This window comes from Camelus bactrianus, chromosome 5, assembly GCF_048773025.1.
Source record: "Camelus bactrianus isolate YW-2024 breed Bactrian camel chromosome 5, ASM4877302v1, whole genome shotgun sequence".
Lineage (NCBI taxonomy): Eukaryota > Metazoa > Chordata > Mammalia > Artiodactyla > Camelidae > Camelus > Camelus bactrianus.
The window spans coordinates 95667214-95691493 of NC_133543.1; the positions used below are offsets into that span (position 1 = coordinate 95667214).

The 24280-nt window shown below is 37.9% G+C and overlaps 1 protein-coding gene across 6 annotated transcripts in view; it reads right to left on the reverse strand.

Moving 5' to 3' along the window:
- Positions 1-24280, reverse strand: part of SPHKAP (SPHK1 interactor, AKAP domain containing) — a 136705-nt gene that overhangs the window by 4958 nt on the left and 107467 nt on the right. For 3 of the 6 annotated variants that reach the window (XM_010948909.3, XM_074364439.1, XM_074364438.1), the window contains 4 exons: positions 9823-10008; positions 7877-7963; positions 5671-5723; positions 5394-5578 (listed from right to left, as the gene is read on the reverse strand). In XM_010948909.3, coding sequence (XP_010947211.2) covers positions 5394-5578; positions 5671-5723; positions 7877-7963; positions 9823-10008 — 511 coding nt within the window. The remainder of the gene's footprint in view (positions 1-5393; positions 5579-5670; positions 5724-7876; positions 7964-9822; positions 10009-24280) is intronic. The other 3 variants (XR_012507193.1, XM_045512125.2, XR_006722566.2) reach the window with 3 other exon arrangements.

A 24280-nucleotide genomic window follows, 5' to 3' on the forward strand; every position in this document is an offset into this window, starting at 1 on the left:
AAAATCTAGATAAGAATGAAACTACATTTGTGAAGAAAGCAGAAAAGGACATTTCTAGCTCATTACCACATCATTATAAAACCTATTTAGCAGTTGGTCCTAGATCTTCCATTTTGTCTGTCCATGTCACTGACTTGGTAATTTCATAATCAGCTTTGGTATGTCAGGTATCTGAGTTTTTCTTCCCAATGCACTGAAAAATCAAAATAAAAAAAATTTATTTCCTGCCATTTCACAATCAGTAATAATTAGGCTCCCTTCCCATGTGTCATGGTTGGCATTTCCTTGAGCAAATGTTTTGTCTTAGGAAACTAGAAGAATTGACATCCTGTGATGGTATTATCATTGCTAGACTTGTTTGAAGAAAAGTAAGACATGGTAGATGCATTTTATATTCTCAGGTGCATTTACTAAAGCAGATTAATTGTTTACAAAATTATGTGGTGGAATCCATGGATATTGTTGCAAGTTGTGTGGGTTTTTGGAAAAATTCAACTTCGATTTCTGAAAGCAGCTACCTTCCTTGGCTTCAAGGCAGAATTCCATTTCATTAAGCACAAGTGAGCTGGACTTTATATTGCTCCTGCGGTGATGGCCTAGAGAGTCATGATTCCCAGCCTTGGCTGCACCCTAGAACCCCCGGGGACCTTGAGAAAACCCCAGTGCCTGGGTTTTATCCCAAGATGAGATTCTGATTTAACTGCCCAGAGCACTGGGGCCTATAAAATCTCCCCAAGTTATTCTAGTCACACTGTATTTGAGAACCATGACAAAAGATTTCAGTTCAAGACAGACATGTTTCTTACAGTCACAAATGAAGAGACAGTATCTGTTATAGACTGAATATTTGTGTCGCCCCACAATTCATATCCTGAAGCCCTAAAAGACAAATATGATGGTATTAGGAGGTGGGGCCTTTGGGAAATAATTAGATTTAGATAAGGTCCTGGGGATGGGGCTTCACATCCTCATAAGAAAAGGAAGAGACACTAGAGCTTTCTCTCTGCCATGCAAGGACACGGAGAGGAAGAGGTCCTTCACCAGGAAATGCATCTGCTGGCACCTTGATCTCAGACTTCCCAGCCCCCAGAACTGTGAGAAACAAATGTCTGTTGTTTACGATCTTTTGTTATAGCAGCCTGAGCTGTTACAGTATCCAAATCTTCCTTATTTTTCCTTCATTTGTCATGTTTTTTTTCAAATCTGAGACTTCAAGTGTAGTTCTTCTGGGAAAGTTAGGTTAACAGCAAATGCCATCAACATTTTCCCTTTCCACGACTTTGCACGTGGAAAGGAAGAAGAAATTAAAAGTGAGGTGACTCATCTTCTGAATCCCACTTTCTTAGGAAGGTAAGTATACATCTGTTTCTCTTTGCACATTCTGTTCTATGTGCTGCCGTCAAGAAAAGGAAATAATTCTCAAAACAGGCTTAAAGATGAGAAGGGTACTGGATTTGCTGTGAGACCAGCCCATTCCAGCTCACAGGAGCTCACTGAATTTAAACAGAAGTAAAAGAGCTGGAGAGAAATAATGCTTTGGATTAAAAAAGCAGAACAATTAGTCAACTGATATATATATATATATCTCCAAATTGCCCTCATTGTTTTTTCTGACTTAAATTAGATTAAATTTAATTGATGTCAAGGTCATTGTGAATTAAATTTACAAACTGTTTTAAATTTTCAGGTGTTAGGATTCTTAGCAATATTTCCTTTGGAATTGAACATATTTAAAAGCCACCTCAAATTCTGCTTCTCCTGTAAGATATTTCTTATGGAAGGGAGTCTCCAATTTTAGTGTTCATCAGAATCACTGCATTTGAGGAAATTTATTAAAAATGCATGTTTCTGGGCCCCATTCTTAGAAAGTGGGTTCTAAGAAGGGGCCTAGGAATATGAATTGTAAATAAGTGTCCCAGGTGATTCTGTGTATTTGGCTCATGGTCACAGGGTGAGATGTACTATTTCAGTGTGTTTCTCATTTCCCTTGTCCAGAATAAGCTCCCAGCACATTTCACATTCAGTCTTTACAAACCCTTGGTTTAAGTTCTCTCTACCTGGGTTCCTCCTGAACCTGAATGTGAACTCCAAAAGGGTAGAACATTTCATCTCTTTTGTCCCCTGTCTCCCCATAGCACAGTACTTGGCATGTTGTCCATGTTTGATAAACTTTTGATGAATGTTCTGAATGTACGACACTGAAGTGGACTTAGCATTTTAATGATTAGACAGAACATTGAAGGAGAAAGCTTGGAAATGAAGGTGTCATTTATCAGAGAGGAGTAACAGTACACTGGGGAACCAGAAGGCTTGAAATTTGCCTTTTGAATTGAAATAAGGCTGGGCATAGTTATAAAGCTGACATGAAGTGCCTTCCGCTCCAAGGCCAAGTTCACAGGCAGTGGTGGGAAAGATGAGTTGCTTTAGTATTTGGTTCATGACATCCTCTTCCCTTTAGCTCACACCTGCTTTTTTCACAAGGCAGGAGGGTTATTAAGTTGAGAATACCATCCAGGGAGATGTGATGGCTAAATTAATTTATCCAAAAAAATTCACCCTTTACACAAATAGGAACTCAGGGTAACATCTGTGAATGGTGTTTCAGACTCTAGTGACAGCAGGGAAATGTCATTGCTGAACTTAACAGAGACATTTCTTTAACCTTCTCCGAGCTGATGAGGAGCTAATGAGACGCTGCTGCTTTCAAGCGACACAGCGTCCCCAGAGGGAAGCCAGTGTCTCTTCCACATCACTGGAAAATGGCCCCTTAACTTCCTGGCTAATTAAAAAGCAATCAGAAAGAATCTCCAAATGCACTATTGATAAAAAAAAAGGATGTCAAAATTTTGCATAAGGGTATGCTTTATTTAGCCAGTTCTGCCACAAAACTGGGTACAGGCAGTGCCCATTGGTGGAGAAGTCACTCTGTGGAAAGAACTTTAATTGACTCTGAAAGAAAGTTGGAAGATCCAGTCCCTAAAATGATGTTACTTAGAAATAAGCTCCTTGAGCTGATGCTAAATAGAAGGAGTGAAACATCACTTAATGTTATCTTGGTAACACTAGTGGAACATTTGTTTTCTTAGAAAAATAGCTATGAGCAAAGACAAGCATCCTCACTGAGAACTGAAAATCAGTGGGGATAAATACATATCAAGTCAAAGCATCATTTAAACAATTGAGGTGTTAGTGACACATCCCTTGTCCTTTCATCCAATGGGAATTTATGAGACATATTCACAGAGAGTGTTGCGTTGTTTCTTCAAAATGGTAAATTGTATAAAAAATATTCTCTGTTAAGAGACCATCTGAAAATATACCATGTGATGCTTTTATTCAGGGAGAGGCTGGTGAAATACCTGGGAACCAACCTGCCTTTCATTTTTCCAGGAACCTGAGCATGTACTCTGGCTGAGAACGTTCTATTTCTCTTCCCCATGATGGGGATCTTGGGGACTGTGTACGGCAGGAGGGAGGGGTCAACGTGAAATGCTCTTTGATGGCACCCTTCCCACTGGGCAGGCTGGATGGTAAGATGGAAGGAGAATTTATCAAGTAGTGAACGTCTCATCACCTTGCAATTAAAAGTATGACAAGTATAGGATGGTATCTAGATTCAGATGGTGTGGAATTGTAGGCAGTCTAGCCATGAAGGGAAATATGAATTACTGGTTGGAGAAAGAGGTTGACGTGGAAGAGGGTGTGGAAGACAAATTAGGACTCCTTCTTGATTTCTCTAGGAGACAATCCCATTGGCTGGTGAGGCAGACATAGAGAAGCTGTTCTAATTACCATGTGCCTGCGCAAGAGGGTAAAGGACATTTCATTTCAGGCTGCTAGATTTTGGCAGTGAGAATTAAAATGTAACTACACATTCAAAAAATCTAGATTGTAACTCCAAGGCAGTTTAACTTGGGAGAGACACACTACTGAGAGGTATTTGTGGAGAAAGTTGGGTGCCAGGACTAGACTCAGCTGCCATTGTCTGAGGACTCTCTTGTGGATCAGTCTCTCCGAGTCCTGACTTGCTCATCAGTCAAAAAAGGGACAATGATATCCATTCTGTCCTACTCATAGGGTTGTCGTGATCAAGTGTAATAAATATGGGGAAGTACTTTGTGACAGTAAGACATTAAAAGAATGCACAGTGGCAGCGATAGGCAGTATCCTAAATCAGTTCCCAAGATTTTTGGTCCTAATCCCCAGTACTATGAATAGAATGAGATAATTATGCCCTGATTATGTTACCTTAAATGGCAAAAAGGAATCTTTAGTTAATTTTTAGTTAATCAAAAGATAGACTATGTGGCAAACCTAATCCAATTGCATGAATCCATTAAAAGCAGAATGTTTTCTCTGGCTAGTGGCAAAGAAGTGAGAAAGATGGACAGCATGAGAACATGGAGGGGCCACATGATAAGAAATGTGGGCAGCTTCTAGAAGCTGAGAGTGAACCTTAGCTGATAGCAAGGGAACCAGGACTTCAGTCCTACAACCACAAGGAAATGAATTAAGAAAACAAATGGAACAGGTACAGAAACTTATTTCTCTCCACAGCTTCAAGATAAGTTCCCAGCTGAACTAACATCTTGATTTCTGCCTTTAAATCCGTGAGCAGAGAGCACAGAATTCACTCAAACTTCTGGCAACAGAGTTGAGTATTGTTGTTTTAAGCTAGTAGATTTGTGGCAGTTTGTAACACAGCACTAGAAAACTAATATAACAAAGTTATTATTAATTTGACTTTTTAAAAAAGCATACTTGTAAACTATGGAAAATTTAGCATGAAGACATTGGCAAATTGATTTTTTCTTTAATCTGAATAACTGAAATTCAACAGCAGTAGAAGGTAGATCCTAGAGAAAGGGAATTAGAATGAGAGTTGCTATTAAATTAGATGCTGGCCAAGGATCTATTCCTTAGCTTCATATTTCTGGTAGGTGGAGAATAATAATGAGAAAGTCCATCCAATGCAAATCTGTTCTGTAGGGAATTTAAAATGCCTCTCTTTGATGCCATGCCACAGTGTGTTTTAATTATCAGTGTGACCTCACTTCGGTTTCTATTTATCAAGCCTTTCCTCCTTGACCTTTTATTTAAATGAGTGTTATAAAGAGGTTTCCAGAGCAAGGAAATACACACAAATATAGCAGACTCTGAAAAAGATCCCATCTCCTCAGTTCACTTTCTCATCAATACGAAGTAGCTGAGACAAACTTGCGGCCAAAGAAATAATTATTATGGTTATATTTATGCAGGTGGGAGGTTTCAAAGTTCTAGTCACAATTTTAAGGTGAAAAGTTCAAGAATAAATAGTTAACTGGGCATTTACTGAGTTTCAAGCAGCGACAAAAACACAGAACCTTATGATATCCAAACAGGGAATGTGGTACCTTTTCGATTCTGTTTTCCTGAGATTTCTTAAAATAGATGGTGGGGATCCCGAGCTCGGAGGCAGCGATCCACTGCAGAGTGGCTCGAAGCTCAGCGTCAGGACACTCTGGCTCCAGGTCAAAGTTGATCACCAGCAGGCTCCCCTGGCGGCTGGCGGCTCCCACGGGCATTCCAGGGGCACTTCCTGAGCACAGACACAACCGCAGCATTACTATGCTTTCCGGGGGGGAATACCACAGGCAAATTGTGTCTCAAAATTACGGGAACGTGGCTTACCCTCTATGTTTTCTGACTGTCCTTTAAGAATCTCCTTTTCTTCTACTAATTCACTTTGGGAGAAAACAACAGTATATGGTTGGTAATGTTTAGGAAGAATAAGCTGTAAATGGAAGATGAAGCGATGGGTCTTATTGGTCTAAAAGCTTCTGGAGTTTCATATATTTATCATTTTTTTGTAGAATAAAGTGTTACTAGGGAAATAACAACATGGCTATTATATAGGACTACTAGGTCTGTAATAAATAACCCTGCCCCTAAAAAAAGGACATATAAACTGCATGGTTTTAGTTGGGATAATGGGTGTGGGAGACGCTAAGAAATGCCCTCTCTTTTTCTCAACCTCCCTTCCATAAACCTCCACGTGTTTGAACAGTCAAGGAAGGACTTTGTAAGAAACTAGGTATGATTTGAGGGCCTAGCCTTCTCCTGTATTTTACGTGTCATTTAAAGGACCAAATATTTCTTTCTTGATACAGTGATTTTTTTTCTATACTATGATAGCAACATAAATTTGCATTTTAGTTGAGGAAAATATTTTTCTACATATATATGGTTCTTTGACTTGAAATAAGGGAAAAGAGAATCTCAAACTTTAGGACTTAAGTTGTACAACAAAAAATCTCAGTTGAAAATGTTCTTTTTCTTTCTTTTTATTGGGAAGATGCAGTAGGCTGGGGGTGGTTTAGAACCAGAGACACAACTGAAGTGAGAATTTCGTTAAATATAGTCACATTCAATATCTGAGGCGTTTTCATATAATGACTACTTATTAGGGAGCCTTATAAATAGAGAGAGGACTCAGTAAATGCTTCTAAAATGAGAGTATATGGCCCAACAGCTGAAAGGGAGTGGCCACCTCGGGGAGCCCGTGGCTGTCCTGCATTTTCGTCCTGTCTAGAAATGAAAATGCACCTTTTTATGGGAGAGGATTCTCCCTTATACTCTCTGTTATGACTAAGATCTAGCTAATACATTCCATTGTATTTCTCATGTCGAGAGAGATTATAATTGTTCTTTCATGCACACCCAATTATTTGTAGAAAAACGGCAATTTCCCAAGGGTCTGACTTTTCTGCCAGACCTCTATCTGAGTGACATCAGTGAAATGAAACGGGGTCGATACAGTTTCTGCTTCATGGAGCTGCTAGCTGCCGACATGGGTGGAAGTCGTCTTAGTTTTTCCTGAATACACGTAGTCTGTGCAGTCCTAGGCTCATATTGGGGGAAAAAATGGACAAAATAGCTAAACAAATGTTTCCCGAAGGAGAAAAGTTAATTTACCCCAAAGCAGTTTTTGTTTGTTTTGTTCCCTTTAAAAAAACAAAACAAAACAAAAAACCCAAGATAATGTGTATGTTTGTCTTTGCTTGTCAATGATGGACGGTTGTGTGGAGTAAAGGATGCATGGCAACCTTTAATCAATGATAAATATTCCCGCAGGCAGGACACCTGATTAAATAGTGAAATAAAAATGCTTTAGCTGTAGAGAGTAATTGAAAAAACAGGTCAGGGAGCAACTTAAGCCCTATACTTCATTTTTCTGAAATTTCTGAAATCTCCAAATAATAAGCTAAGTCATAATGGTCAAAAATAGATTTCAGTGTATTTAATTTTCCAGAGCAATGACAAATTCTAGATGTTGTCCTGACCTCGAGTTGCCCTCCCTTTATGCATCACATTTTATGCCATAAAATTGTACTTTTTCCCTTGGTCTTTTTAGAAGGTCCTCACACTGTGGGGAGCGAATGTAAAAATGACACATCCTCATCATGGCACCATTTGGCATTTGACATTTTAGTGGCAATAATCCCAGGTGTTTACAAGTAAAGGGCAAGCCGTTCACACTCTACTCTATTGAACAATAGTCTTTGCTGGTTGGCATGATACAATTCACAGGGATTTTTGCTCCTGTGTGTCCAGCTAGGTAAAATGATATATGTGTCTGGTTATATGGATAAGCTTTATCTAAAATGATTATACCATAGGGGGCAGATTTGCAATCAAGAAAGCAGGTGGAGGCAGGGTGGGGCTGCTGCAGACCTGAGTTCTTACTTCAGTGACATGAAACCACACATGCCTGGGAACCACGGCAGCACAGACACGATGAAACCAGTGGCTGGGCACAGTCTGAATGATCAAAATGGATTGCCAGATGGAACTGGAGTCGTGGTCTCACAAGCACTGCATCTCGGTGGCTACTTACTTAATCATGGGAGAAGATGGCATGCTTTCCTGATAAGTGTCCAGGTCCATAATGCCAAGACTGCTAGTGGCACTGCTGTTGCCATTGCTGACAAAGCAAAAGTTTACACATTAATGCGGGTCTGCACCACCTGGCCGCACTGCGGCACTGATGCTCCGCCGTTCTCAGAGGTCCTTTCTTTGGTCCCCAGAAGAATGCTGTTTTGTGTCAAGGGCTCCTAAACTGATATTTATTTCTGACCAAATCAGGGGAAAACACAGCAAAAGACATTTATGGCTCATGCCAATCATTATCATCATCATCATCATTTGGCATTTCTGCAGTGGAATCATACCTGGGGCAGGTCACACCTAGTGGATCACAACCCTTCCTCCGCCATTCTACTAACAGAGAGGATGTTTATCTGTCAGCAAGAGACTCCTTGGATGTACCTGCAGAGACTAAGAAACTTCTGAGAATGCTGACTGTGGGGAGATATGGTCATGCTTATCTGCCTGCTTCCTGGCTTTTTATAGAAACCAGTTCATGCAGGTTCTGTTATCCCTTTCCCATTTAGGGGATTTTTCTGAGGGACATTCCATTGGATATGCAATTGGCTTACTTCTTTTTCCTAAGGGGCCACAGAATTTACAAGTACAAAGTTGGTCAATGCCAAGTTTTATAGCTCCTTTATCTTAAAATCTCTGAGGAGGAGTAACACCTTGTACTTCAGGTGTTGCGGAGAAGGGATCACATCTTGCATCATTTTTGTAGGTTGCACAATCCACATATGGTCTAGTTACTAGCTTGGAATTTATTTACTAAAACACAGTAGAGTTGAGCCCATATTTAGGCTCTGTCCGTGCTTGCAAAATGGAATGCATTCAACTTCACCAAGCTCACTGAGTTTCCTTGTACCATATCTATTTTCCAGTGACGTCTTTTGCAAGTAAGGTTTTCAAATGGTGAGTGCTGGAGTATTGTGTAATGGGACAACCTTCCTTGAGGAGTTCCATGAATAAGCAACTAAACCCCCTCATTTCAAATTCCTGTCTTGGGTTTCACGTGGGGTACTGAATGTATTCACTGATTGAAATCTGATAATGCAAATGTTGCGCTGGAGTTAATTAACTGTATAAGCTTATGCGAAGTCCAAAGATTCAAATTTTCTTTGCTTTTTGTCTCTATATCAAAACATTTCCCATCAGTTTTTGAAATGTTAGATAAATTGTTTAACACTGTGAAATTCTCCTAAGTCTAAACAGACTAAACTGCCAGAAATAAAACTTTCAGGGGCCACACACCCAGATGCATCTGAAGCCCATTTTCCAATTGGCTTTGGAAAGTCTGTGGACTTGTTGGTCCAGTATCAGATGAAATTTTGGGCAGAAATGTGAAGATTCTTTTCATTTTCACCTCAGACAGGAATAGTGTTTAGTGGATGTCTCCTGATTGGCTCAGGTCCTCCCAAATCTGATCTGTCTTTAGCCATTCTCTAGCTTTTCTGGGGAAACAATTCAGAGGCAGGGCAGGGGAAGAGGAGGAACAGTCAGGCCAAACAACACAACGCGGTGTGGAAACACTTGCCTCATGTAAACCCAGCCTGTCTTGCATCTGAAATACAAATGAATCAGAAAGTATCAAATGAACCAGAAAGTATCAAACACACCGGGTGTAATAGCAGCTCTTATTAAAAGTTCACAGTTGTCATCACTGAATGCACTAGTTGGAGCTTGCAGAGAAGAGACCATAGCTGACTCCGAACCTTGGTCAAGGTAATTGAAGCCAAGGCTGGATATTAAGATAGCTCTCAGCACAGATCATGACAGGCAGGCACTTCATCCTAGTGGGAGCTTTCCTTTTTTGCTCTCTCTGTTAGCGACCCTTTACAGAGAACAATTTAAAATGCATTTCTGGAATCTGGGTTGAGACCTGTTTCCCTGCTAAGTCAGTTAAAGAGCAGGTACCTCATGGATCGCTCACTGAGCTGCAGGAAGCTGCTCGTGTCATCTGGGTTGTCTTCCTCATTGGCGAGCTGGGACCAGCTGTCCGTGCTGTCCCCACTGCTGCCGGGAGGGTTGGGGAACTCATCAGGGGCTCTGCCTTCTGTTGAGACTTCCGCCTCTGGTACATCTCTGGCATCAAGGCTGTCACTGTAGGTGGTAAGATATTACTAAGAGTGCAGGCACAAAACACACGTCTTCAGGGGAACCTCACTGGATACTCTGCTGAGCATGAATCTCCGCCACAGTGAGGGGTGTTTTAGGACACAGGTGGAATCTTCCTTTAAGGCTAATTCTTCTGCTGGTGTCCTATGTCCCATTTCGCCTTTTCAGGATTACTATCAGCTTTCCCACCTCTTCATTTGATCTCTTTCTGCTGACTCCCTCCATTCATTTAAAAAACACATTGAAGCAACCTGGCCTGCATACATAGAATTATTGGGGGGCAGTGCTGTTTAAAATAAAGACACCCAGAGCATCCTCCCCTGAGATTATGATTCAGTGGTTCTGCAGGGAGGGCCAGAAACCTGCATTTTAAACAACCACCCCAGGGAATTCCAATACAAATTGTATGTGGACCACACTAGAAGAACAAGGTCCACCCCAGTTCTAATGGTTTACCAAACCATTTTGTCTATAAATGCTTCTAAGCACATTTTGCTCTTGCAGTCATCTTTCTACCCCATCTTCTCCCTCTGAAACCTCTGACTTTTCTGGATTAGCACTTTTTAGATCAAGCAGCTCTCAAAAGCTTTCGACCCTTGATCTGACAAGCTTTTCTCCTTGAAGCCTTCCCTCCCTGGCCTCCTATGAATTTCTGTCTTTGTGGACACTCCTTGCCTGGAACCTGGTTCTCGGCTTTTCCTTTAAATGTAGCTACAGGCAGCTCAGATGGATTCACTGCCCTCCTTTCCAGGCTGTCCCTAAACTGGCTCATCTATTCTCCTGTCTGTGAAAATAGGGTCCAAATCTGAGCTCCAGTCAGGGTCCCTCTTCTTGTTTCTGGGGCTCTTTTTTTTTTTCCAGTTGGTTTTCTGAACATATCTAATCTGTCTCATTGACACCTCAAATTCAATTTATATAAAACAAATTCTAATTGCCATCCCATCCTCTTCCTGTCTTTCTTTCTTCCATTGACTTTTCTGAGTGTCTGGGTTTAAAATCTTGCAGAAAAAGTCTGATTTCTCCTTGACCTTTACATTTAATCATTTGCTATGTGTTTTTCAGTTCCACCTCTAAAATATCTCTCACATACGTATCTCTGTCTCTGTGCTCATGAAAGTATCTTAATTTAGGTCCTTCTAAATTTCTAGAATTTAGATTTGGAAGGAACCTCACATATTTCCCGTAGATTAGGACGCAGAAACCCAGTGAGGTGGAATGAGTCATCTGAAGTTGCAACAAGATTTGGTCCCACACATCAGATCTCGAGTTTTGAGAGTCTTGGGCGCTGAAACTTGACTTCTTGCCCGGACTATATTGAATTGGCCTCCTGAGAGTTGAGCCCCAACTATTCCTCCTCTTTCAAAACCTCCTTCACACGGCTGCCAGGTTTCTGTTAATTGATGTTCCCAAGACACATCTTTGTCCTTTCTTGTCAAAAACCTTCAGGACCTTCCTAAATCTGAACTCTTGCTTTCACGGACTTCCCCCGCCTCTCCAGCTTTATCTGTCTCGACTCTAATCACTACTTAGTAAACTAGACTATCTGTCATCCCTCAAATGTGCCAGAAGTGTCCTGTTCCTGGTCTTTGCCCTGTTGCTTCCTCTGACCAAATGCTGGAGACGGGGGTGCTCTGAGCACTGCTCCTGCAGGCCACTGCTGCAGCTTCTGGTGCCACTACATGTCACCTTCTCACCCTGGGCAAGTTAATACACTTCCTGTGGAAAATAAGAATACTAATCTCATGAGGGTTTTAAGAAGAAATAAATTAGAAAATAACATCATTTCATGTACTTAGTGCTTTGTATACAACTGTCTACACTATCCGTTATTAGTAAATTCTATAATTCATTAAGAATCATAAGTTTAATAACATCCTTTCCTGATCTTTGCTTCTGAACCATCTCTCAATGGAAGATGCTTACTTCTTACCCGCCCTCAGCCAAGATGCTCTCACCTTCCTGAAGTCATCCTTAATCTCCCTGACTCGGGCCATGTCTTTCTCTTGAATGAACAAAGCAATTTATCCATTTTCCTTTCCTTTTGATAGCACTTAAAACTTTCTAGTTTGCACTCTTGTATAAACATCACACATAATTAAGAGTTTTTATACTTTTTATATATTTGGAGTAGATCTGTGGACACATCAAATAGTTTTCAGAAAAATATGTCATTGTTAAAAGTGTTTAACGTCATAATCAGACCCACGCTCTCAATTAGATAGCTCTGCTATTAAGTCTGAAACAGGAAAAAACAGATGTTACACGACCTGCAAGCCAACAGCATTCTGAATGACTATGGTATGGAGGTTTGGCTGTTTCTATCACACTCTACTGCTAACACTCAGGGAAAGCAGGTTCTCAATAAGCTTGACTTTCCATTTGTTTGTCGGGCTCAGTTACACACACACACTCACACGCACGTGAACATGGTCTGCATCAGGGATCACACTACTTCTTTACTCACAGCGCAGCTTGCATTAGTTCCCTGTGCCCCAGTGCCCTCCTGCACACAGTGCTTGTAGGGGGGTTTGCATCACAGTAGAGGAACCTCAAAATTATGATGCTTTTGCCTCTCCTTTTCTCCAGGGAGAGAGAGTAGAGAGAGAGAGAGAGACATGGGTGGGGGAGAGAGAACTTTACTCTAAATTATAAACAAATTCAAATCTTCTTTTCAGAGGAGAGAAGACGTCACCACCCTGGAATGTAAACAAGTAGCTCCAGGCATGTCCCTCTGGAAGTCTCTGTCTTTAGGGTTAGTATTCAGTCTTCAATCCAAATGCCAGTTCTCTTTGCTCAGGAACCCAAGTGTATAGAAATGTGAACAGATTCATGGAAACTTTTCTCCGCAGGCTTGACAAAAATGAACCATATGGAAGAGAAGACCATAATGACTGCAAACAGAAAGCAAGAGTGTATTTCTTCAATGAGAAATATGGTAACTTGGTGTGTGGCCACTGGAATGCTGTCCTCGGTCCTTGTGCGCTGGCCGTAGAGAATACTGGCAGCTGCCATTGCACAGTGAGGACTGTCCTCAGGCCGGGAGTTGCCAGCCTGCAGTGAGCATCCCTGTGGCCAGCTGGTACAGATCCAAAAGCCCAGTCCTTGCCTCAGTTTGCACTGAACCTAACAGACAGTCCCAGCTGCAGGGTTTCCTAGAGGATGCGCTGTGCTCTTGGTTGCAAACACATTTAGGGAAACCGTCTCCCTCTGTTCAGTCTTGCCTTTCCCGCCTCCTTACACATGGATGTACACTTCTCTCTTGAGAGTAGTACTTAGACTGGTTATCTGCCTGCAACTCTCCCCTCAAGATCTGTTTCCAAAAAATACAGCTTAAGACAATTGATCATTTTTGTTCAAAATACTTGTTGGCTGCAGAAAACTCTACTTAATTTTCCTCAGTCTTAGGATGAATGCTGTTATCCTTTCTTCAAAAATGGTTGTACTTTTTAATTTTCAAAATGAGTTCTTGCATAGAGTGTAGAGTTTCAATTGCATAATTTTGGGGATGTGATTAAATATCTCCTCTTTGATATGTGAGCTTCTTACCTAGCTAATTTCACACAAGGCTTTAGACTCTTGTCCCTAAGATTCCTCCTCACAGCATCTGGAAAAGTGTGGTATTGGGGTCTGGCTGTTTCTAGCTTGATCTGTTGCTAACGTTTGGTTAAAAGTGATTCTTAATAGGCTTGATTTTTCTTTCAAAAGTGTTGAGATCTTTCTAAATTGAGCAGGGAGGAAGGGGGAGAATAGATGCAGCCAAAGAAACATTAACTGAATTTACTTAAATTCAAATGAAGTCCATTGATGACAAATGGAAACAATATACATATTCCCCAAAGTGGAAAAGAGCTAAGAACTGAGCACAAAGGAGAGGGCTCCGAAAGTGTATCTTTGCTTAGTTAAAAAATAATTTCCTGGACTAGTTCCTTACTGAATTAGGACCTTATGTTATTAGAAAAATTCATTCCAGGATATTTCTTACTAAAGCAGAAGTTAAATCTCAGTGATTGACACTGAACACCCAGGTTAAAAATGAGTCTGTCGGTATATTTTATTTTATCTCAATTTCATACTCTGTTTATAGCAAATCTCATATCTAATGTTAAATAACTGGGGATTCAGAACGAATAATGATTATATCTACAAACTTAGTTTCTATTTTCTTTTGAGAGAAATTTATAGCTCTGCTCATTTATTTATGAATAATGCACAGATGTGTTATGCAGACGTATGTGGTTGGCTTTTTTTCCACTTCTGCTTTTACAGTTCACGCACAGTGCTTCAAAGGACCATATCTGACATGGTGTCAAATTAAATTGTAGAATTTCTGACTTGGCAGGAATCTCAGAGACTGTCTAGCTCAGTGTTCCCCCAACTTCATTTACTAGAAAAACCACTGTCATAATTTTTGCATTCACCTTATATAATAATAATAATAATAATAAAATTTTAAAAATTATGTAACCTAAATATGTTTATTTTAAAAAGAAAATTTGAGTCATTACTCTAAATAGAGAACAGCAATCACTTGCCATACACAGATAGTATCAATACAAATATTTAACTCTAAGAAAAGTCCTTTTCCAGCAGGTCATGTAGTTGTTTAGTTACCACATAAAGTTCATTGAAAGGGGAAATCATGACAATTATACACGTCCTAAGTATTTTAATTTTAAATGCATAACATTTACTTATGCAACAACCAATAGACTAAAAAAAGCTTTTGGTTTTATTGATTTTCTCTATTATTTTCAATTTTTGCAGTTGTTGATTTCTGCTCTGATTTTTGTTATTTCCTTCATTATATTACTTTGGGTTTAATTTGACCATCTTTTCTTAGTTTTTTAAGGAGAAGTTCAGATCATTGATGTTAGGCCTTCCCTTTTTTTAAAAAAAGAAACATTTAAGGGTATAAATTTCTTTAAGTATTTCTTTAACTGTGTCCATAAATTTTGTTATGCTGTATTTTCATTTTCATTCAATTAAAATTTTATTCTTATTTCCCCTTTGACTTACTCTTTGACCAATAGATAATTTAGAAGTGTGCTCTTAATTTCCAAATATTTTGAGAGATTCCCCAGACATCATTTTGTTATTGATTTTTAGTTTAATTCCATTGTGATCAGAGAACACACTCTATAGGATTTTAATTGTTTTTAAATTTATTAAGACTTGTTTTATGGCCTAATGGTCCATCTTAGTGAACGTTTCAAGTGCACTTGAAAAAAGTGTATATTCTGCCGTTGTGAGTGGAGTGTTTAAAATTTTTAATTAGGTCAAGTTGATTGAGAATGTTGTTCAAGTCTTGTAGTAAGTATATCCTTATTGACTTTGTCTACTATTCTGTCAGTTACTAAGAGACGAGTGTGAAATTTCCAGCTGTAACTGTGGATTTGTCTGTTTCTCCTTCCAGCTCTATCAGGTTTTGCTTCAATGCAGTTTGAAGTTTTATTATGTAGCTGATCACATATTAAATTTTCCATGTCTTCTTGATGAATTGGCCCTTCTGTCATTATAAAATATTCCTCCTTACCCTGACAAAATTCCTTTTCTTTTAGTCTATTCAATCTGATATTAATATAGTTACTACATCTTTCTTATATTTTTCCCATCCTTTTATTTTTAACCTGTGATTTTATATTGGAAGCACATTTCTTATAGACAGTTTTTGGTAGGGTTTTGTTTTTTTATTCAGTCTGACAATCTCTGCTTTTTAATTGGAGTGTTTTGACCACTAAAAATTAATATAATTATATAATTATCAGTATGCCTGGGTTTAAATTACTATCTTGATAATTATTCTCTATTAGTCCCATCTGTTCTTTGTTTATTTTTCCCTCTTTTCCTGCAATTCTCTGGATTAATTGAGCAATTTTTACCATTCCATTTATCTACACTTTTGGCTAACCGGCTGTTTGTTTTACCGTTTTTAGTAGTTATTCCAGGGTTTACAACATGCATCGTCAATCTGTCACAGTCTATATTCAGATTACATTGTACAGACTCACACAGGAAGGAAGGCTCTGAACAGCAGTGCACATCCATTTCCTCTTCCCAGCCTTTATGCCATAACTGACACATATTCCACATGTCATAAAACATTATTTATTATTTTGAATAATCATCTTTTAAACAAATTTTAAAAGTAAGAAAAATGTTTTATATTTACCTACATATTTACTATTTGTGGAATTCTTTGTTTCTTGGCATATTTTCAAGTTCCCATCCGTGTTATTTTCCTTCAGTCTAAGAACATCCATTAACACTTCTTATTGTGCAAATCTCCTCATGGCACACTAAGATTTTGTTTGTATAAAAAAATTACTTTTTAGCTTTTTTGAATTTTTGATAGGCTTTTTTAGAGCAATTTTAGGTTTGCAGTAAAGTTAAGCAGAAAGAACAGAGAGAGTTCACATACGCATCCCTCCCCCCACACATGCGTAGCTTCCTCCGCAATTAACTTCCTGCACCAGAGTGGTGTATTTGTTACAACCTATGTTGTTGTTAACCTATATTGATGTCATTATTACACAAAGTGTACAGTTTACATTAGGGTTCACTTTGGTATCGTACATTTTATGGATTTGGATAAGTGTATGCTGCATCGTACAGAAGAGTTTTATCACCTAAAAATTCTCTGTGCTCTACCTATTCATCCTTTCCTTCCCCCTAACCCCTGGCAACCACTGATCTTTTCAGTCTCTATAGCTTTGCCTTTTCCAAGAATGTCATAGAGTTGGAATCATGCAGTATGTAGCCATTTAAAACTGTAGTCTTTCACTTAATACTATGCATTTGTTTCCTCCATGTCTTCTCATGGCTTAATAGCTTATTTATTTTTAGTGCTAAAAAACATTGCATTGTCTAGATTGCATTGCATTGTACCAGAGCTTACCTATCCATTGACCTAAGCAAGGAAGTGTTGGTTGTTTCCAAGTTTTGGCAGTTATGAATAAAGCTGCTATGAAATCTTACATGCAGTTTTGTGTGGATGTAAGTTTTCAACTCATTTGAGTAAACATGAGCATGATTGCTGGATCATATCATTAAAGTATGTTTACTTTATATTTTTTGTCTTTTTAAAAATAACTTTACTGGAGTATAATTTACATGCCATAAAATTCACCCGTTTTAAGTGTACAATTCAGTGATTTTTAGTAAATGTAGAGTTGTGCAACTATCATCACAATTGATTTTTTTGTGGGGGGGTGTAAACAGAGTTTATTCTAGGAAGAGCTCACTGAGAGCTAAAACCATTTGAAAATTTACATATATGTGCTGTTCCTTGTTTCTAAGAACAGTCTAGAGCTTTAGCTTTTTAAACTCACATAGCTATCAAAGGACAAAAGCCAACCACAGTACAAGAATCAACAGGATGCAGTAACCTAGTCATAAAGACATGACTGGAGAATGTTTATTTTTGTAAGAAATTCCCCAGCTGTCATCCACAGAGGCTGTACTATCTTCGCATTTCCGCCAGCAGTGAAGATGAGTCTCTGTTGCTCCACGTCCTGACCAGCATTCTGTGTTGTTAGTGTTTTGGGTTTTGGCCACTCTCATAGGTACGTAGTGGTATCTTATCGTTGTTTTAATTTGCAATCGCCTAATGAGATATGAGGTTGCGCATCTTTTCAGACGGTTATTTGACATCTGTATGTCTTCTTTGATGGCGAGTCTGTTCAGGTCTTTTGCCCATTTATTTAATCGGGTTGTTTGTTTTCTCACTGTTGAGTTTTAAGAGTTCTTTGTGAATTTGACAATTCATAAAAGGTACAATACCAAAGTGACCCAAGAATATACAATAAAGGAAAGACAGTCTCTTCAGCAAGTGGTGTTAGAAAAACTAGACAGCAGCATGGAAATCAATGAAATTAGGACATTCCATTACACCATACCTGAAGGTAAACTGAAAATGTCTTAAAGGATTAAACAAAACACAAGACAGTATAAACTTCTTAGAAGAAAATGTAGGCAAAACATTTTCTGACATAAATCTTAGCAATGTTCTCCTAGGGCAGTCTACCCAGGCAATAGAAATAAAAGCCAAAATAAACAAATGGGGCCCTATTAAACGTGTATGCTTTTGCACAGCAAAGGAAACCATGAGCAAAACAAAAAGACAACTTAGGGAATGGGAGAAAAATTTTGCAAATGACTGTCAAGGGCTTAAATTCCAGAATATATAAACAGCTCATACAATTTAATAACAAAAAAAACCCAACCTAATCCAAAAATGCGCTAAACAAGCAATTCTCCAATGAATACATATAAATCGCCAATAGTCATATGAAAAAATGCTCAGTATTACTAATTATCAGAGAAATCAAAACTACAATGAGGTATCACCTCACATCAGTCAGAATGGCCATCAGTAAAAGGTCCACAAATGATAAATGCTGCAGAGGCTGTGGAGAAAAGGGAACCCTCCTACACTGCTGGTGGAAATGAAGTTTGGTGCCACTGTTATGGAAAACAGTATGGAGATTTCTCAAAAAACTAAAAATAGGCTTGCCATATGATCCAGCAATCCTATTCCTAATTTGAAAAGATACATGCACTCCAATGTTCATAGCAACATTATTTACAATAGCCAAGACATGGAAACAACATAAATGTCCATTGACAGATGACTGGATAAAGAAGTTGTGGTATATTTATACAATGGAATTCTACTCGGCCATAAAAGACAATAAAATAATGTCATTTGCAGCAACATGGATGGACCTGGAGATCATCATTCTAAGTGAAGTAAGCCAGAGAGAAAAAAAAAAATACCATATGACATCACTCATAATGTGGAATCTAAAAAGAAAAAGACAAATAAACTTATTTACAAAACAGAAAGAGACTCACAGACATAGAAAACAAACTTATGGTTACCAGGGGGAAAAGAGGGTGGGAAGGGATAAACTGGAAGTTTGAGATTTGTAGATACTAACTACTATATATAAAATACATAAACAACAAGTTTCTTCCACATAGCATAGGGAACTATATTCAATATCTGGTAGTAACCTATAATGAAAAAGAACATGAAAATGAATATATGTGTGTATATGTATGACTGAAACATTATTCTGTACACCAGAAATTGACACAACATCATAAACTGACTACAATTAAAAAAAAGAGGTTTTTGTAAATTTTGGACAACAGTCCTTTGTCATATATGTCTTTGGGGAATATATTTTCCCAGTCTGCAGCTTGTCTTCTGGTCCCCTTCACAGTGTTTTTCACAGAGAAGAAGTTTTTAATTTTAATGAAGTCCAGTTTATCAATTATTTCTATGGCTTATATCTTTGGTGTTGTATCTGAAAAAGTTATCATCAAAACCAAGGTCACCCAAGTTTTTTCATGTTTTTGTTTTGCCTTTTGCACTGAGGTCTATGATCCATTTTGAGTTAATTTTGTCAAGGGTGTAGGAGTTGTGTTTAGATTTTTTTTTTTTTTTTTTGCACATGGATGTCCAGTTGTTTCAGCACTATTTGTTGAAAAAAGTATCTTTTTCCACTGTGCCAAAGATCAGTTGACAATATTTGTATGGCTCTAGTTCTGGGCTCTCTAGTCTGTCCCTTGACCAATTTGTTTACCCTTTTGCCAATCTCATACTGTGTTGATTACTATAAGCTTTATAGTAAATCTTGATGTCAGGTAGTGTCAGCCTGACTTTATTTTTCTCTTTTAATATTGTGTTGATTATTTTGATTCTTTTGCCTCTCTCTCTAAATTTTGTCTCATTTTGTTAACATCCACAAAATAAATTGCTGGGATTTTGAAAGGGAAGAACAGACATCTTGACCATATTGAATCTTCCAACTGATGAATAGCCTTTATTTTTTACTAGATAAAGAATACTAGATTGGTAGTTTTTTTTTCCTTCAGCACAATAAAGATGTCATTATTTGTTTTTTAGCTTATATTCTTTCTGACGAGAAATCTGCAACTTTTATTTTTGTTCTCCAGTATATAAAGTTTCCTTTCCTCTGGGTTACTTTTCTTTATACTTGGTTTTTAATGATTTGATTATGATGTACCTTGATGTGGTTTTCTTTTTGTTTATTCTGCTAAGGGTTTATTGTACGTCTTGTTTTATAAGTTTCTAATTTTCATTAAATTTCATATTCATGTGTACTTTCAATTTTGAAACTTATTTATAAAAGTTATTTAAAGTCCTTGTTTGTTAATTGCATCATCTGTAATTTCTGGACATATTTATGTTGAATTTTTGTAGTCTCAGTTATGAGTGACAGTTCTTTTACTTCTTTGTATGTGTAACATATTTTGATTGAAAGTTCAGCTGCAAATTTATATTGCTGAGTGACTTTGTTGTCTTTCTTTAAAGAGTTCTGGACTCATTCTAAGTTCAATTAGTTTCAGTTCGGCCTTACCTTTTCAATGCTTCCTTTCAAGTGCTGTTGGAGCAAGTTTAGATGAACTTTTATTTTTTAGGTCTACTTTAGTCCTAATTCTTTCTTTCTCAGGGTCTCTGCTGAATCTTTCATTTGTTTAACCTGGTTTCTTCACTGTGGCTGGTTGGAACTAAACTTCTCCCAGTCCTGTGTGAGCTTGTGGAATCGTTTATCTTACAGCTTTCTAGCTTCACGGCGTTTCACCTATACATGCATGGCTCACTGTTCAGTGACAGACTCAAGGAGATCCCTCTGCAGACTTCTGGAGTTCTAATTCTGCACAGTGCCCTGCAATCTCTGAATCTTCAGCTGAGTGCCCACTGAGCTCTGCTCAGATTCATCCTTCTTGTATCTCTTTCTGAAAAGGGAATCCATGCAGAAAGTTGGGCACTTACAAAGCTCACCTTGTTCATTTTCCTTATCTCAAAATGCTGCTTGTTGTAAAATGTCTGACAAGTTTCATTTATTTTGTCCATTTTCCTAGTTATTTGCAGAGGGAGAGCAAGTCCAGCTTCAGTTACTTGCTATAGCTGTGTCTGCAGCTATGCCATTAAAGTTTTGATTTAAATGACATTTTAAAATAATTATGTTTAGATCTAGCGATTTTTAAATGACTATACTTATCTCTTATAATAATTAACTAATTTTTAAATCTACCTCATTCTATTTTGATTGTAGTTTTTTTCTCACTCCTGTTTTATATATCTTAATTTTTCAAATATTTGAAATATTTTATATTCTATATCTGATTATTCCAGCATCTGTAGTCTTTGTTAGGGGTAACTCTAGTATTTGATGTTTGTGAGTCTTGATTCTACAAGTCTACAGTGCCTTGATTCCTTATGTATCTTGAAATTTGAAGTTCTAAGTCTGTATTTGCTGGGTTTTATCTATTGAAATTCTTTGAGAAGTGGGCTTAAATATCAAGAGATTTATTTTTCCCTCTGCCAAGGTCTCACAGTATTGTTATCCCTAAGATTTCTTCAAGGTAATTTACCAGCTTGTGGTTTCCTACCACACAGATGGTGCAAATTAGAACCCCAAACGTGACTCAAGGCAAGCTGTGGGTACAAATTCTCAGGGGAATTTCTTTTTCTTCTACCCAGAGCTCTGACCCTGAAAGATACATTTTCTCATCATCTCTCTTTTCTGGTGGGTGGACCATTTTCCTAAGTTCATACTTCTGCTGAGGTTGTAACTCTTTGGGATATGGAAGCTGGTGTCAGTTTTCAGTCTTCACCATTCACGGGCCCACAGTCTCATTTCCGGGTTTCCTCTAGTCTTTAGAAAATGAACTTGTAGGTTATTGAGGCTGACAGATGCCTCAAGAGCAGGTGCAAAATCAGCTTTATCTGTTTTAATTTACCACGTTTGTTTCCAGATCCTTCATTTCTGCCTCTGAGATTTTCATTATTATTATGATTATTGATATTAAGTTCAGCACTACATTTAAAAGAATGTTTATTATATTCAACCCAGGATTTCTAGGTGATTCGTGTGGGAGAATTTTTTAGTCTAGCTAGAACACCATAATGCTTGAGAAACAAGTTGTTCAATTCAGTTCTTCGTGTCATTGGCACCCTTTTCTGTCTTCCTCTAGGTCTCGTCTCAAATGCCAACATCCTATCTTAAGTAGCCACTTCCCCCAACCTGTTACTTCCACCCACATTACTCTTTTCATTTCCCTCTCATCACACTCTGCAATACTCTTCTTCCAAAGGACGTTTCCATGCGTATTCTCTGTCTCTCCCGCTGCTGTGTAAGAGCCATGGAAACAGGCACTGAATTTCCATTTTCTTCTGTGTTTGCTGCCTCAAGGACAGTGTGGATCACAGAGGAGCATGCAAACATTTGTTGGATGATTAATTTTTTTCATGAAGCAAATGTAAATAAATACATAACAAAATATAATTCTAAAAATTATACTAGGTCAGTGAGTGCAACATGTGAATGATCAGACTTCTCAGTTTGTGTTTTTATACTTTGTGATCTCAGAAGTTAATCACTTTTCAGTAATCTCAGAGATCACATTGCTGCCCATTAATATGACAATGTTCTCCCAAAAGTCAAGACCTGGGCTATCCTAAATCACTTAAGCTCTTTATAACTGAGGGATAATTCTGGTATCTGGACAAATGTGGTGGCCTAAATACAACAAGTATTTGGGCCTGACATTCCATAACAAATTCTGAAGTTTCATATAAAAAAATGTAAGAAAGAGATTTTTATTTCAGTATGTTGAGCTTTTATGAAGTTTTTAGTAATAATTATGAAAATGCCCCTCAGAGAATAGCCTAAAATATCCTTAGGACATGACACCTCCCCACTTCCAGACCATCAGGAGGGCCTGTGTCACTCGCACCCCCTTGTATGTAAGTGAGGAGGAAGCTTTCACAGGGGATTGAGCTCCATATTTAGCTATTTTGACATATCAAATCCCCTGATAGCAACTCTAAGCTTAGAAAATAAAATCTAAATATGACTCATTCCTCCCACCCCATTCCAAATCCTGGGATTTCTACAATTTTAATAAAATTCCCACACTATTCATAAAAGGTCTCTCTTGGGAAAAAGATCATCTGGAATAAAGGCAAACATACACCTTAACCCCCAATAAAACCACCATGAAGTAAACATTTATTGAGTGCTTGCAATGGGCTAGGCACTGAGTTAAGAGCTTTGTAGACATTTCTTTATTTAAACCTTAAGAATCTTCTTATGGTGTAATTATTGCTATTATCCCCCCTATAGGTGAGTAAAAGGGTAGAGATTAGGGAACTTGCTTAAGGTGATGGTTAGAAGGTTATTTAGTGGGTTTCATGTTTCGTAACAATTCTTCGTATTGCTCCACAAAGAAAAATATATTCAGTGCTCAGCCTTTATGTTTTGGAAAAAGATTCGGCTCTTGCATTTCCAAGGCTGATGATTCTACATTCTTTTTTCTTTCATTGTTGGAAAATCAAATCAGAAATTCACATTATGAGAGAATATATATTTGAGTCATTAAATGTTTGTTGGGGGACACAAGCCTAAATCAGAGGCTTTATTCATATAAATTTTCTAATTTTGGGGGAAGTTCCCAAGTTGTACCTATTTTAAACATAATATTTGTGACATTTAACTCAAAAATGTATAATGAATGTTATTTAACTTCAATGACAACCACTATTTGATTTGAGCCTCCAACCATGAATCTTTTTGAACTATTAGTTCATGAATGCTCCCTAGCGAGGTTAGTTTTCACTAAAATTCTCAACTGCTTTATGATCTCCGTATTCAAGGAAATTCTAAGTCAGACACTTGGGACATAAAACAAGGGTTCTATTTTCGTGTATCTTAGGTTAATTCTAAAGAATTACATATTGGTTATTTTATTTCTTCAACTTTTTTTTTACTTTTTAAAAATTGAAGTATAGTCAGTTTACAATGTTGTGTCAATTTCTGGTGTATAGCATAATAGTTCAGTCATACATGTGTATATACACATATATTCATTTTCATATTCTTTTTCATTATAGGTTACTATAAGATATTGAATACAGTTCCCTGTGCTATACAGTAGAAACTTGTTGCTTATCTGTTTTATATACAGTAGTGTGTATCTGTTAATCCTAAACTCCTAATTTATCCCTCTCTTCTCCCCTTCCACCTTTGGTAACCATAAGTTTGTTTTCTATGCCTGTGAGTCTGTTTCTGTTTTGGGCATTTGTCTAAGTATGTTATTTCTATTAACTCATTTAATCATTACAATATATTACAGAGTGAAAAAACCTACCCTCTTGTTTCTTCAACTTTTTAATCACATTTAAAAATTGGTAATGCTACAAATTTCCTGGAGGTGGTGAATA